The sequence below is a fragment of the Podarcis tiliguerta genome, assembly GCF_965153285.1.
Source record: "Podarcis tiliguerta genome assembly, chromosome: 3".
NCBI classification, from domain to species: Eukaryota; Metazoa; Chordata; class Lepidosauria; order Squamata; family Lacertidae; genus Podarcis; species Podarcis tiliguerta.
In genome coordinates this window covers 11,572,290-11,588,457 of record NC_139536.1, presented here as the reverse complement: position 1 = coordinate 11,588,457, position 16,168 = coordinate 11,572,290, and the positions used below count along the sequence as shown (strand labels likewise).

The window sequence follows — 16,168 nt, the reverse complement described above, 5'->3', positions numbered from 1 at the left end:
GTACTTATTTTATCCCAGCGTGCTTCGGATTGGCAATGCCGGTTTTGCAATTCAAAGCAAGGCAAACAGTTTTGTAAGTCATGGGAACCCACAACCCCCCGAATATCAAACATTAAGACAACCAACTAAAAATAGCGTCACAAAGCGAGGAACGAGAGAGGCTGTGAAAACAAGGGAGACTTGAAACTGTATTGCTGGACTCTGCTTTGTAAAAGGACGGCACTGTATCCAGAGGTGAAAATCCATTAATTTAGCAAATTACATTACATTAACCACTAGCAGCATTTGTTGGGTTGATTTTTTTATTATAAGAAAAGCTCCTCTCTCTCTCTCTCTCTCTCTCTCTCTCTCTCTCTCTGAGCCAGCACATCAGCTAAATGGAAGCTGGCCCTGACATTTGTACAACCAGGACATACCAAAGGCAAGCTGTCCTGTGCCGTCAGATGGCAGGACTTAATCCACTAAAACATTCAGAGCGTCAGGCAAATGACCCTTCGCCCGCCCCACGCTCCCCCATATTTAGATATTCCTCATAGCTGATCTTCTGAAAGACTCCCCACCCTCCACACTCTTGCCATGAGCCCTCATGCCCATTCCTAGAAAAACTGCTCCTCTAGAGAAAAACGCACACTATAAGCCTCTTTTGTACAGAGGGCAGCCCACGGCATCGTTAAAAGCTTAAAAAGAATTGACAGTAAAACTGCAAATACCCTTATCCTTCCAATTGCTCGGCTGGCTGTCCATCTCTCTTCACAATGGATCTGCCCCTCCAGCTGGGATTATCAATTATGCATACCAATGGAAAGGGTGCAGTTGGAGAAATAAAGCAGCCGAGAGATGACACATCAGGCTTCCTCCAGCAGAGGTCTGCAGTCTCTTGCCTGCTGCACGGCTGCTGCAGGACTTAAGTCACCTGACTGTCTTCTGGGTGTGGAGCAGACTGACGCAGTGCAATCTGTAACTAGGCTACTGATATTCCCCGCGCTAATTCCTCGCTTCAATCTGCTTACCGTGGCAACCGTTTGCTTGCTGCCCGTAGCAAAAACGGGATGGGGAGGGCAGGGGGAAAGAGACTTGAGGATGCAAGACAGAAAACACACACACAGCTTTTTAATACTGTGTATATCCAAATAACTTGTGGGTTGCTAGATCGTTAGGGAGCATCGTGGGGTAAAAAAAAATCGCAGCAGGGCAAGGAGGTCTTACAGGCAGCAAGAAAGGACCCAAGGTGAAAATAATACATGGTCTAAATGAAAGTTTAAGCCCAGTAAATGCCTGCAGGCAAATAATACAGTGGTACCTCGGGTTAAGTACTTAATTTGTTCCGGAGGTCCGTTCTTAACCTGAAACTGTTCTTAACCTGAAGCACCACTTTAGCTAATGGGGCCTCCTGCTGCTGCTGCGCTGCCGGAGCACGATTTCTGTTCTCATCCTGAAGCAAAGTTCGTAACCCAAGGTACTATTTCTGGGTTAGCAGAGTCTGTAACCTGAAGCGTATGTAACCTGAAGCGTATGTAACCCGAGGTACCACTGTACAGTCGTACCTCAGGTTAAAGACGCTTCATGTTGAGCGTTCTCAGGTTGCGTCCCACCAGCAACCCGGAAGTAACGAAACGGGTTACTTCTGGGTTTCGCCACTCGTGCATGCGCTCAAAATGACGTCACGCGCTTGCGCAGAAGCAGCAAATCGCGACCCGCACACACACAGATGCAGGTTGCGTTCTGCTCAGGTTGTGAACGGGGCTCCGGAACAGATCCCGTTCGCAACCAGAGGTACCACTGTACATCTATGTACAGCATTTCAAGTATTCAAAATACTTAACCATAGTTACCACCTCCCTGTACGGTGGGCGCTGCAGCGATTAGCCTAAGCCAAGTGTGGTGAGCCTTTGACCCTGCAGATGTTCCTGAACTTCAGCCACATCTGGCGGGCCAAGGGTTCCCCACACCTGGTCGAAGCTCATTGAGTGAGTTCAGGACAGAGGTGACATATACACTGGGGGACTTGCTCCATTGCAAACTATTCTTACACTGCATCAGCTTTCAGCCTTTGCAGGTATTTTACAGGCGCTTGATCGCTAACTGGCGTGTGGCATGGATCAATTTCCAGGTTCTATTTTTTTTAAAAAGTACTTTTGACTATGTCGATGCTGAAATTGCAGGGAGCTGAATTTTTGGCTGCTGTGGACCTAAGCCAGCCACCTTAAAATGGATTTCTTTTTTTTAAGGTAGAACCGTGCATCTGGTCAGCCTGCTGCTCCTTCTTAAAAGTACAGACCACAATTTGGCTTGCCACCACTCCACGCAGTTTGGAAGGATTTGCAGAGCACGACAGCCAATCCTCAGTTTGTGCTTGCAATAAGTATTTCCGATGACAATACGCAGGGCTTTTGGTTTGCTTTGTTTTAAAATCCAGCCCCACCAGCGTTTATCTGGACTGACACCATGAATTTCCTGGTTCAATATCTGGAGTTGGGATATACCGGAAGCCACGACAGCAAAGCCACGCCAGTGCTGCAGCAGTGCACGGCACTGCGCCAGCAGTGTGGGCAGGTTCCCAAGTGCAGTGCAGTGATTTAGAACTGGAGGGCAAGCGTCTACTCCTTGTGGCTTCTGCAGAGAAAAGCCTGGGAGTGTGACTAATGGCAAAGCTCAGCACTTACTTGTGCCCAGAAAAAGTAGAGGTTTTGCACAGGTTACAGACCTGGGCAGATTCACATTTTACTCAGCTAGAGTAAAGGGAAGGAGCTAACCAGAATACAGTCATACCTCGGGTTACAGCCGCTTCAGGTTGCGTCTTTTTGGGTTGCAGACCACCGAAACCCGGAAGTACCGGAACGGGTTACTTTGGGTTTTGGTGGTCATGCATGCGCAGAACCACTAAATCGCACTTTGCGCATGTGCAGAAGCGCTGAACTGCAACCGGTGCGTGCGCGGACACGGGTTGTGAACGCTGCAGGTTGCAAACATGCATCCCGCACGGATCACGTTCGCAACCTGAGCATCTACTGTATTGAAGTTGCATGCCATAGCTAGTTGGGTCCTGCACCCACAACCATGTATCAGGGATTGACTACTATGCATTTTCAACCCTATCCTCAAACTAGAATTTACAAGGGTTGTAGATGCCACGCGCAGCACAAAAATAGAAATCTGCATAACACTTGTGCAGAACCATGCAATATTCAGCAGTGATTTTTGTTATGTTGCCTTAATTTGGTTGGGGGTGGGTTTGAGGACCCCCCCCCCCATTTTTTGCAATATTCATGGCTTACCAGGTTTCCAGAATTCTTCATAGAATCGGAGAATTGTAGAGTTGGAAGGTCCCACAAGGGTCATCTAGTCCAACCCTCTGGAAGGCAGGATAATCTTTCACCCAAGGGTGGGGGGCTTGAGCAAGGAAGAGGAGAAGACATGCAACGAACCAAGGCAGCAGTAAGGAGTGGTTGAACTAGATGACCCTCAGGGTCCCTTCCAAGTCTACGATTCTATGAATGCAGAGATGAAAAAGCATGTGCACACAAATGATCCCTACATTGGTGTAAAAGCCTTGTCCCCAGATGCATCTTTGGTGGGTTCTACTTGCCAACATGTGAAAACCTAGGGTCCAGGTTAACTGCATAACTTAACAAAGTTTGAAAAAACTCTACCTTTATGACTAATTTTCTAATCATCCACTCAGTTCTTTGGATGCTTCCAAATTCAGAATGGAGAGGACAGAAACTATGGTTCTTTGGGACTAGTGGGGCCAGTATATTCCCAGATGTGGCTATACTACCATGTTGTTGTTGTTTAGTCGTTTCCGACTCTTCGTGACCCCCTGGACCAGAGCACGCCAGGCACTCCTGTCTTCCACTGCCTCCCGCAGTTTGGTCAAACTCATGCTGGTAGCTTCGAGAACACTGTCCAACCATCTCGTCCTCTGTCGTCCCCTTCTCCTTGTGCCCTCAATCTTTCCCAACATCAGGGTCTTTTCCAGGGAGTCTTGGGGGATTAGCCAATTAAAAGCAGGTCTGTATAGTTAAAGCTATGGTTTTTCCAGTAGTGATGTATGGAAGTGAGAGCTGGACCATAAAGAAGGCTGATCGCCAAAGAATTGATGCTTTTGAATTATGTTGCTGGAGGAGACTCTTGAGAGTCCCATGGACTGCAAGAAGATCAAACCTATCCATTCTGAAGGAAATCAGCCCTGAGTGCTCACTGGAAGGACAGATCCTGAAGCTGAGACTCCAATACTTTGGCCTCCTCATGAGAAGAGAAGACTCCCTGGAAAAGACCCTGATGTTGGAAAAGATGGAGGGCACAAGGAGAAGGGCGCAACAGAGGATGAGATGATTGGACAGTGTCCTCTAAGCTACCAGCATGAGTTTGACCAAACTGCGGGAGGCAGTGGAAGACAGGAGTGCCTGGCGTGCTCTGGTCCAAGGGGTAACGAAGAGTCAGACACGACTAAATGACTAAACAACAACAAACATCTTTCTGGGTTATTCTTTCCCTGAGGGGGTTTCTTAGCTGTTAAAAACTGCCTCAGGACCAGGACCGGCCCAAGACATTTTGGCACCTGAGGCAAACCACAAAATGGCATCCCCCAAAGGAAGAAGCGGGGAGTGAAGATCTATATCAGGAACAAGAGCTGTTCATTCTGTTGCCCGAGCCAGTTGTCTCACCTTGCCTCATGGGTGGGCCGGCGCTGCTCAGGACCAAGTAGTTGTAGAGCTATCCAGGACAGAATGAAGACCACTTATCTAAGATATAGCTGCCACCAGTGTCAAAGATGTCTTAAAATGGGGGTAGCCAATTTGGTGCACTCCTGATGTTGCTGGACAACAACTTCCATCATGCTTGACAATTAGCCATCTGGAAGGCATCACACTGGCTTCCCCTGCCTTAAAATATATCCTTTTATTTGCTAGTTGTCCAAATATCACAATGGGAATTGACTAAGATGCTTAACTCTAGTATTTAAAATAAAATAAAAAACTCCAGAAGAGGACTTGGGAGCCGTCAAACAGCATATAAATCCTGTGATAAATGAGTAAAATAAAAAGCCATTTAGGGAAAGGCTACAGAAATAACAACACTTCATAGCTGTCAAACTTTTGCAAGTGTAAAACACAATTGCGGAGAGAACTTTTTCGCTTTGCAAACACTAGGTGGCTGCAGTGCTCTGCTTTCGGTCTTGGGAATATTCTCAAGATGCAAAGCTGCATTAAGACGGCTCTTGTGGATACATTAGTCTTTTGAAATACAGTAAAAGCAAGCTCTTGGCAGGAGAACAGCATTAATGGTGCAGAATCAGCAAAGGTGCTTTTTTATGAACGACATTACAGAAGTGAGGCAGGCTTGTAAATCATTACTTTTTGGGGGGTGATTAAGAATTACCTATTGACTACCTAGCAGAGAAGCTCCAACGAAAGTTGATGCATTTTTTAAATTTTATGCAAAAAGACAAGCCATGACCATGAGTATTTCAAATTTCCAGTGAAAGGTATCAAAGAAGCAGTAGGCCTCTTTTCCACATGAGCTTCAATTAGGGTGCAGCATAATAAAAACTTCTCATGAGGCGGCCAAAGTATTGGAGCCAAAGTATTGGAGCCTCAGCTTCAGGATCTGTCCTTCCAGTGAGCACTCAGGGCTGATTTCCTTAAGAATGGATAGGTTTGATCTTCTTGCAGTCCATGGAACTCTCAAGAGTCTCCTCCAGCACCAATACTTTGGCCACCTCATGAGAAGAGAAGACTCCTTGGAAAAGACCCAGATGTTGGCAAAGAATGGGGGCACAAGGAGAAGGGGATGACAGAGGACGAGATGGTTGGACAGTGTTCTTGAAGCTACCAGCATGAGTTTGACCAAACTGCGGGAGGCAGTGGAAGACAGGAGGGCCTGGCATGCTCTGGTCCATGGGGTCACGAAGAGTTGGACATGACTAAACGACTAAACAACAACAAATAATAAAAACTATTTCCAAATGAAGCAATCAAAACTCATTATCGGGCAATATAACCCTACAACAGGTGCTTGTACGTTAACCCTTGCAGCAGAAATGCCTGCTAAAAGAATACAGCCTCAGTACACGGAAAGTCCAAAATTCAGCTACCTTGCTAAAGATGAGCTGCTCTGGGTTAGTACCTAGATGGGAACTTGGAAATCTATGTGGGATGCTTTTGAGTTCCATGGGTGAAAGGCAGGGTATAAATCCAAACAAATAAAACAGCAAAGTGCTTTCGCTGGCCTTTAAAAAAGGAACAAGGAAGGTCAACATGCAGATTTCTGGTGCAAGAAAACTGTACAATTTGGGGGCCACCAACAATAAGGCCCTATTTGCCACAGGCATTGACTTGCAATTGCTTAGTTACAGGAAAAGCTAGACAGGATAGAAACTCAATATATTGAACTCCAAGCTCCACCAGAGGAAAATGAGCAACGTTTATTGCAGCGAATTGTTACAGAAGTAGGACACAGATCCCTCTTCCTTGTTGAGCAGTGCAGGAGCATTAGGGAAGGGAGCAGAAGAACAGTGACCAGCAGACGATGGTGTGGGAAGAATAGCCTCCTGCAGAGTGTGCATTTGAGTAAGCATGGACATTCGACAGATCAGTTGCAGTGGAAGAATGATTACAAGTTGACTCAGACATCACCAGCATTTCAGTAGGGCTGGGAAGGGAGTTGGAGAGAACAATGTCGTGCTCCTTCAAATCCTCCTGTGCCTATTTCAGAATCTCAAAGCTGGAGAATGGAGTTTTCTCATTTCCAAACCCTGCCCAGCCACCTTTAGGGTCACCCTACAATTACTAAATCTTGTGGACTGAGGCTAAAGCTCAACACAAGAAAGGGAATGTGGGGCTCTTAAGACTTGAAACTGGGTTCCCTAAAATCTATCACATCTTCCATCTACCTGAAGCTGAAGATCCTCTTTTGAGGCCTCTTGCCATCATGTGACGCGAGGCTGATAATTGCAACAGAGAAGGCCTTTTCAGTTGTGGCACCTCAGTTCCCAGAGAACTATGCCTGGCGCTTCCTTTATGGTCTTTTCCCCATCAAGTCAAGGCTTTTTTTTTATTCAACCAGGGTCTTTTAAATCTTAGGAAAGGGGTTGCTGTGCTCCAGCAACCATTGCATTGGCAAGGTGGACATGCTGTTCAGAGTTTACGGCTGCTGCAGCCCAGTTTGCAAAGTAATGCATTGGTTTGGAGAAATACGTTTTTAAAATGGTGGCATGTTTTCTGTAGTTCCACATTCTGTGGAATTCCATATAGAATATACCTGTCACAGAAACACACGCTATCTACAGATTTTTCAAGTTCTCGCTGTCTCTGTGGTTGTGGATAGAATTGAAAGTAAGCAAACAGCACCTACAAAATCCTCCAGAATATTTATAGCTTGCTGTCTTTCTCCTTGTATTATCCAGCCATGTTCCCTATTCATCATTTACCTATAACTGTTCTCTAGCTTCAAGAGCAATCCTCTCCAGCTAGCTTCATACCTCCGTACCTTCAAAACCACAGTTCTATAAAATTCACGTGTCCATATCCACTTAAAAATAAGAAGACAAATTGACAAAGTTCAGGCAAAGTAAATTCGGGTTGTATTCAAGGAAGTCAAACTCACGAGTAAACCCACTGAAATCAACTGGCCAAATTAACTTACATCCATTGGTGTCGATGGGTCAGAGTATGACATTGTGCTGGATGCAGCCCATAATTCACGGCTGGGGGTTTCATGGGGCAAACACATGAGCCTCCTTTAGAAAAGCAGCCTTCCTAATGCATATATTAATGCTTTTCTTCCTGGAACCTACTTGAGACACTCCTTCAAATATTAATTAGGCAGGGCCTAAATTATACATTGGGACTGAAAGGGAATGTGCTTCAGCGGCTGACATTTTTGGTGTGAGGAAGAAAAACACAGCTGACTGCTGTTTTCAACCAGAAATCGTTCTGAAGACAAACAGCCTCCCTTTCCCTTTTCAAAAAGGTCAGAAAGCCACTTATGCACTGTGGAAAGCATAAATACTACAGCTGGATAATCAGTCGGATTATTAATTAACCTAGAAATTCAGTACCACGAGACAGATTGATGGCCCACAAATGTAGATAAGCTCTGGGGGGAAGAGCAAAGATTAGATAAACATTTTTTTTATTATTCAAAAGACAAAGCAATCACTAAATATCAGCTCCGATAAACAAAACATCTCAGGTCACATCAGCTGTGCTTCTGAATGCAGATTGCCGGCTGATAAAAGAGGGGTTATCCCTAGATTGCTATTTTGGAGTTAGTGAAACCTTGGGATAAGATTTCTTGTATCCCAAAGGACTTGAGGTGGTGCATATACGGTATTATTATATTATTATTATTTATTAGATTTGTATACCGCCCTTCAGCTGAAGATTCCAGGGCTGTTCGCAACAGAAAAATTCAATACACATAACGAAACTAAAACCAATAACCCATTTCCACAAACACATTTTAAAAGCTGTAGAATGTATTACAGTGGTACCTCTGGTTACGAACTTAATTCGTTCCGGAGGTCCGTTCTTAACCTGAGGTACCACTTTAGCTAATGGGGCCTCCTGCTACTGCCGCGCGATTTCTGTTCCCATCCTGAGGTAAAGTTCTTAACCCGAGGTACTACTTCCAGGTTAGTGGAGTCTGTAAACCAATGTGTTAATTATTAAATTTGTGTATTATCATTTATTAAATTTGATACTAAATATGGTACTCTTTCATCCTCAACGATCACCCTTGTAAGGCAGGCAGGCGGTTTGTAAAATGGACCCCTCCCCATAATTCACCTGATGGGCTTCACAGCTGATTGGGTGATTTGAACTCAGGTCTCTTATTGCCTTACCGCTTTGAACCCAGCCAGATGGGTGGGGTATAAATAATAAAATAATAATAATAATAATAATAATAATAATAATAATAATAATAATAATAATTCCCCAACCATTTCTTTGTAGCCTCAGTGAAGAGGGTTGCTGTACTTCTAACCTTGTGAGTGAGTGACAGGTGTCTACTGACTGACTTAATACGCTGGAATGTTTAAGGAACACTGATGAGCTGTGGAGAGAGTGCTTTAGTGCTGTTCTCCGAATCTCTGGTTAGTTTTAACTGTGTTTTTAAAAAATGTGTTGACTAGTGAATGCATGCATGGCATGTTGTTGGCTTAGCAATCATGATTTGTTTAGGCGAAACAAAACCACAATCCTGGGCTTGGACATCACACTTAAGCTAGCAGTCTGCTTTGTTTAGCTGCTAATGGAAGGCAGAAGCAAATAAGGAACGCTCATGGCTTAATAAACTATACTTTATGGCTCAGCATTATTTATTAATTGAGAAACATTTAGAAATCAACAATGGAAAAATCTTTGAAGTGTATGTAAAACGTAAAACTACCATCAAAGATGCACAGATAAAAGCATACTATGCTAGAGATAAGTATGCATAACTAAATCATGTGTCTGAACATGTTTGCTGGGGGGGGGGAAATGGTTTCAGCTTGCATCTAAGACAGTATAGCAATAGCTGTCCTAGTATAGTATATACTATAGCAATGCCTGTCCAATGTTAATAAGGCAGGGAGACTTGATCTCTGGTTAAGGGTTCTCTCATGGAAGGGCTGGTAAACACATTGTGTCTGAGAGTCCTTGAGAAGTGACAATGTCTAAAAAGGTAAAGGGCACCCTGACCATTAGGTCCAGTCGTGACTGACTCTGGGGTTGCGGTGCTCATCTCGCTTTACTGGCAGAGGGAGCCGGCATTTGTCCACAGACAGCTTCCGGGTCATGCGGCCAGCATGACTAAGCCGCTTCTGGCAAACCAGAGCAGCACACAGAAACGCCATTTACCTTCCCGCTGGAGTGGTACCTATTTATCTACTTGGACTTTGTGCTTTCAAACTGCTAGGTTGGCAGAAGCTGGGACCGAACAACGGAAGCTCACCCCTAATAAGCAACTATGCTAGATGAATAACTGGACTAACACAAAAGGGCTGGTTTGGATGCAACCCTGAACTACAATTTAACATTATAAATTCACAAGGCAACAGCTTGCTGTTCTGTGTGAACCTAGACAAACCGCTTTATTTTAACCATAGTTAGTGGAAACAAGCCGACTGCAATCCATAGGTTCGGAAGAAGCAGGGTTGCTTTCACTAACTGCAGCAGAGTTTACATTACACTAATCTTTCAGCACGGTTTACAATAAACTGCAGTTATTATAAACGGAGATGGAAGTGTCTATTTTTTATCGCAGCCATAACAGAAAGTGGTGTAGGGGGTTGCTAATTCTCTGAACGCTGCCAATGCAAAGCAATTCCAGACCATACAGTACACATTATTGTTTTTGTAACTAGTTTATTAAAGTGTAGCCTGTCTTGCTCAGCAGAGAAGCATTCTTCCGGGCAGTGGGGAAAATGTATGTTTTGTGTTTTCAGAGCCCAGTTTGCTACATGTGGATTGGGCCTTCTGCTCTCTTGCAAAAGAGGACACAGAAGTGTATAAAATATGTATATAGTACAGTGGTGCCTCGCAAGACGAAATTAATTCGTTCTGCGAGTTTTTTCGTCTTGTGAATTTTTCGTCTTGCGAAGCACGGTTTCCCATAGGAAATGCATTGACGGTTTCCCATAGGAATGCATTGACGGTTTTAAGAAAAAGGCGCAAGATGTTTTCGTCTTGCGAAGCAAGCCCTTAGGGAAATTCGTCTTGCGAAGCAACTCAAAAAACTCTTTCGTCTAGCGAGCTTTTCGTCTTGCGAGGCATTCGTCTTGCGAGGTACCACTGTACTTAGTATTATATCCAATTTATATTATTTTGCATGGGGGGTTAATAGTTCCCAAAATAAAACAGTGCAAGAAATAAAATGTCTAACAGGGATAATGACAGCAGGAGCTTTCCTCATAATTATATTGCCATACAAGAAAAGGCTTAACCTGTGGAAATTCTGCCAGCTGTTGAACACAAGAGCTCTGCTGCCCTCCACCATGTGAAGAACTCAAAACATTTTATGAGTTGTAAACCAGTTATGTTACTGTAGCTCTTTGATCAACTGACCACAGGCTGGCGATACTGCATTCAGTGCAAGACCAGGCATGGCATTTCAAATGCAGTGGAGGAGAGGTCAAAAAAGATTTAAGATTGACAGCAACCAAGGGTCAAGATGCCCATGTTTGAATAAATTCAATATTTAAATTGTTAGAGAAAAACAAGCAGTGTACTCTTGTTGCAGCTATTTACTATCTATACCTGGCAGCAACGACAACAATGTTATCAGCTGAAGTCAACAGTCGCTATTTTCTTTTCCAGCAAAAAAAAAAAAAAAAAGGATTTGAGTCTTTGATATGAGTACCGATATTTCCTTTTTAGCGTTTATACCAGCAGCAGCAGCAGCAGCAGACCCACCCACTAGAATACCCTTATTTTTTTCCCCTCAGGCAGGATATCAATCCCCACCCCTCTTATGGTTTTGATCTATGGGCTACTTTTAAAATGAGGCTGCATTTTAAATTGTATTTTAACCTGTAATTTTACTGGTGTTAGCCACCCTGAGCCCGGCTCTGGCCAGGGAGGGCAGGGTATAAATAATAATAATAATAATAATAATAATAATAATAATAATAATAATTTTATTATTATTAATTCTAGAACCTGCCACCAAATTTCACTTTTAAAAATTCCATCCAAGAAACTGGACAGCAATACTGGACTGCACTATAGGGTTTATATTTCCCAGTGCCTCAGCAGTAGCACTGGTAGAACCCATGTTTTCTCGATCACAATACCCAACCACCCCCTCCAGTTATGCATTTACATCAGTGTTTCCCAGTCAAGGAATCCTGGGGGTCCACAACCCCATCCCTTGCCTTCCCCCCCAAAAAAACCCCCATTTTTTTACATGGTCATATCACAGAAAGACATGCCTCTCATCGCTCCAGCATCAGGTACATACCTGAAGCTGTAAACACAAGTATTTTACCTGCATTTACTTTTAATTAGCCTAATAGCTAATATTTATGCTTTCAATTGAACTGCATAAGATGGGATTCGAACTTTGTTCAGGCCAATGTTTTTAAAACACAAGAAGTAAACTTGTTGTCTCCTAACCCACACACGTGGGTCTGTAGGTGGATAAAATATAGTTAATTAATTTCCCTCACCTATCTAATAAAACCCTTCAGATATGCTATTGTACAGTCATAGGTATACTAAAATAATGGGTTTCTCGATATTTTCTCTGGGCAACTATCACTTCTTTCCCAGGAAAGGGGTGAAAAACAGGTTCAAAATGAACCAAACTGTACCAAACTGTACTGTCTGAATCTACATAGAAAAACCAAAGCGAAACATGCACCAAAGAAGACTCAAAAATAACTTTCAAATAAACCAGGAAGCCCCTTTTCAGTTGTCTGAAGATGATACTTCCTGGCTCATTTTGAGGGTCTTCTACTGAAGTTGTATGACTCTAAAGTTCTCTGTAGCCATTGTCAATCACATCTCTGACTTCACACATTGGTTAGAAGCAATGAAAGGTGGGAGCAGGTCCATATTTCACAAAGTAATTGTTCAACAGTGCCTGCACATTTTGCTTTGTAACTTTAATTCCACAGCAGCTAGAAACATTTAAAAAAGCAAAAGGAAGAAAGCTCAGCATCTGACCTCTGCTGGTTTGTGGACCAGTGCAGATGTATTCCATGTCTGCATTTGAGAACAATGTCTGGTAAAAGAGAGCATACGAAATGTACTTCCAATACCTCGTATGGCAGGGATGGTTTTAAATTCACCTCTTCTCATCAGAATTGTTTGGCCAGTGTGACAATCAAGAACAGAGGAAACTGCTTTATATCATGTCAGCCTGTTTGTCCATCTGGCTCGGCTTGACAGCAGCTCGCCACGATTTTAGGCAGAGAAGTCTTTCCTACCATCTGCTACCAAATCCATTTTTGAACTGTACTGTAGATGACAGGGGTTGAACCTGTGTCTTCCCACATGCAAACCATGTGTTCCACCACTGACTTATGGTCCCACACTCCAGTATTTATTCCAACCCTACATTTCCTTAGGGACGCGGGTGACGCTGTGGGTTAAACCACAGAGCCTAGGACTTGCTGATCAGAAGGTTAGTGATTCATAGAATCATAGAGTTGGAAGAGACCACAAGGGCCATCGAGTCCAACCCCCTGCCAAGCAGGAAACACCAGAATCTTCTTTCTTCTGGTTTGGATCCATTGCTCTGTGTCCACTTCTCTGGAGCAGCAGAAAACAACCTTTCTCCCTCCTTTCTCCCGTCGCGGGGATTCGAATCCCCGCGACGGGGTGAGCTCCCATTGCTCGGTCCCAGCTCCTGCCAACCTAGCAGTTCAAAAGCACGTCAAAGTGCAAGTAGATAAATAGGTACTGCTCCGGCGGGAAGGTAAACGGTGTTTCCGTGTGCTGCTCTGGTTCACCAGAAGCGGCTTAGTCATGCTGGCCACATGACCCGGAAGCTGTAGGCCGGCTCCCTCGGCCAATAAAGCGAGATGAGCGCCGCAACCCCAGAGTCGGTCACGACTGGACCTAATGGTCAGGGGTCCCTTTACCTTTTACATTTTCTTAAAACTTAATTAGGGGGGTCTCTTAACTGCTAGCGCAGCCTTCATCAAGCTGAGGTTTTCCAGATGTTTTTGATTACAAGGCCATGTTAGTGGATGCGAAGGTAGTGGAAAGTCATGCTAGTAGATGCAATCCAGAGAACGTTCACTTACAACTCCACTGAAGTTTCAATTTACTTAGCTCTTGAGTTTCAATTTACTTCTTCATTGTTACTTTAGCTTACCTATCTTCAGCTGGGACCATGCGCATTGATTACAAAGTCGTTTCTGGGTCAGATTTTCCATGCCTTTTATAACAGCAGGCAGTTCTTTCCATGCCTATACCACAATTTCAAAGCGAAAAGGTGGTTTTTGTTTTCATACTTTTTCAGCAGCAACATAACTGCTGTTAAATGCTTGCCACAACCTTCAACTTCAGTCAAAAAGAGCTAAGGAAAACAAAGGCTTCCTTTTCAACTGCCTTCTGCTCTGTTTGTTGTTGGCAGCATCAGCACAATACCTGTCTGTTTTTTAAACACGTTATACATAATAAACAACAGACAGAGTTCAAATGGAGAGCAAGAGAAGTGTTTTCTATTTTTAAAAGCTGGTAGCGCAGCAGGCAGATTAAGGGGAAGAAACCATAGCTGTGGAACACACTTTTAAAACCAGTTTAGAAGTGGCATAGAGGTGAGTGCCAGCCCAGCTCACCCCTTTACCAATTTGGTCATTTATCCTTAAAAATGTATATTAGAACTTTAAATGTCAGAGCAGTGGGGTCTTTTTGTATTATTTATATTTCAAGCTTTTTAATGTATCACTTCTCCATCAGCATCAGCAAAATGGAGAGTTATCGACTACCAAATACAACCGTTTATAAAACTTACTGCAGTTTGACTGATCTGATTAATTTTAAGGTATCACTCAATTCATTTACTATGCATAACACATTCATATTATTCTATGCTTGCCTTTGGCTGATGGTATTAAATACAAAAATTGTGCCCTAGTTAAAATATTTATGTGGTATCGAATGTTAGGTAAAGGTAAAGGTCCTCTAGATGGTTAAGTCCAGTCAAAGGTGACTATGGGATGTAGCACTCATCTCATTTCAGGCTGAGGTTGCCAGTGTTTGTCCGCAGACAGCTTTCTGAGTCATGTGACCAGCATGACTAAACAGCTTCTGGCACAAGAGGACACCGTGACAGAAGCCAGAGCACATGGAAATGCCGTTTACCTTCCCGCTGCAACAGTACCTATTCATCTACTTGCACTGGTGTGCTTTCGAACTGCTAGGTTGGCAGAAGCTGGGACAGAGCAACGGGAGCTTACTCCCTTGTGGACATTCGAACTGCCAACCTTCTGATTGGCAAGCCCAAGAGGCTCAGTGGTTTAGACCACAGCGCCACCCACATCCCTATATCAAATGTTACTCTTACTTGAAGTAGGTTTATTGCTTTCAATGGCTCCACTTAAGGCATTGCTAAGATTTTATATCAACCAATATCTATAAAATCAGAACTGCTGCACTGAGAAGGACTGCTGCAAATTTCAGATTTCTAACACAGCAGGCGGTTCAGAAGTGATGCAAAAATTATTGCTGTTGCTGTAATATAGATTAACAGGGTCTGCTTGGGAAGCTAGCACACAAAAACCTTTAGAAAGGAAATTCTGAAAAGGTATGTCTAATTCAGGACCCAGCTCTTCAAGTGTAGCACAGGGAAGGCACAAAACAGTGGCATGAGGCAGACACCTTTGCACAGAATTAAGCCTTTGCTTTTAAACCATAAGCACAGAAATGAAGCATTGAAAGGGACATCACAATAGGCAACTCAGAGGTATCCCACACCAAGGCTAAAGAATGGCTCTGCTCTGTGCCAGAAGCAGTTTTTCCGCTGAGTCAGAGGCTTATGCATAATTCACAGGAATCTTTCAACAAGGGGCACAGTGTTCTGAAGTGGAAAGTCACACACAACTGGAATGTGGCAAACAATTCTGCGCAACAACAATGAGAGGTAGGAGACCCAACAGGGGGAAAGATTCTGCCCAGACACGGTTCCCTGACTGCCCCCGCAAAGCAACAATTTCTGTTGCTGGGCTCCAGGTCCTGCTGAACAAGAACACCCGAAAGTTTCCTTATCACCTCAACACAGATTCTTGGGATTTTCTGGTGGCTGTTTCTTTTTGTCCCCAATTTTCCTTAGCGTCTGTCTAACTCAGAATCAAAAAGGGGGATACGGGTATGCTGTAGAATAAGAGGACACTGGAGGATGATAATCACCAAGAATAAGTTCTTCCCCCTTTTCCTCTTAGTTCAGCAGAGCTTCATCAAAAGATGTTCCAGGTGGACTGTGAACTTCCTTCAAGACTCAGCCGTACCCGTTTCATTCTGGCCAGTGGCAGGAAAGATTGTTACTAACTTACACGGTACCGTCAATTTATTTGGTACTTACAAAGCTAAAAACAGAAGGCAGGTTTCTGCTCCAAAGGGCCTGCGAAAGATGCATCGAAGGAAGCGAGATTCTAAAAAGGAGGGATGGGTGAGCAAGAGTAACAGGGAAGTCTAGCGCTTTGGGCAAAAGCTGTTTCAGTTGGGTAATA

At 43.8% G+C, this 16,168-nt stretch overlaps 1 protein-coding gene across 5 annotated transcripts in view; it reads right to left on the bottom strand.

Moving 5' to 3' along the window:
- Positions 1 to 16,168, bottom strand: part of RTN4 (reticulon 4) — a 73,887-nt gene that overhangs the window by 35,586 nt on the left and 22,133 nt on the right. Inside the window, exon 1 of one of the 5 annotated variants that reach the window (XM_083432507.1) lies at positions 711 to 1,044. The exons of the other annotated variants lie outside the window; for them this stretch is intronic. Coding sequence (XP_083288633.1) covers positions 711 to 744 — 34 coding nt within the window. The 5' untranslated portion in view covers positions 745 to 1,044. Of the gene's footprint in view, positions 1 to 710; positions 1,045 to 16,168 lie in introns of those variants that run through there. 5 annotated transcript variants of the gene reach the window in all.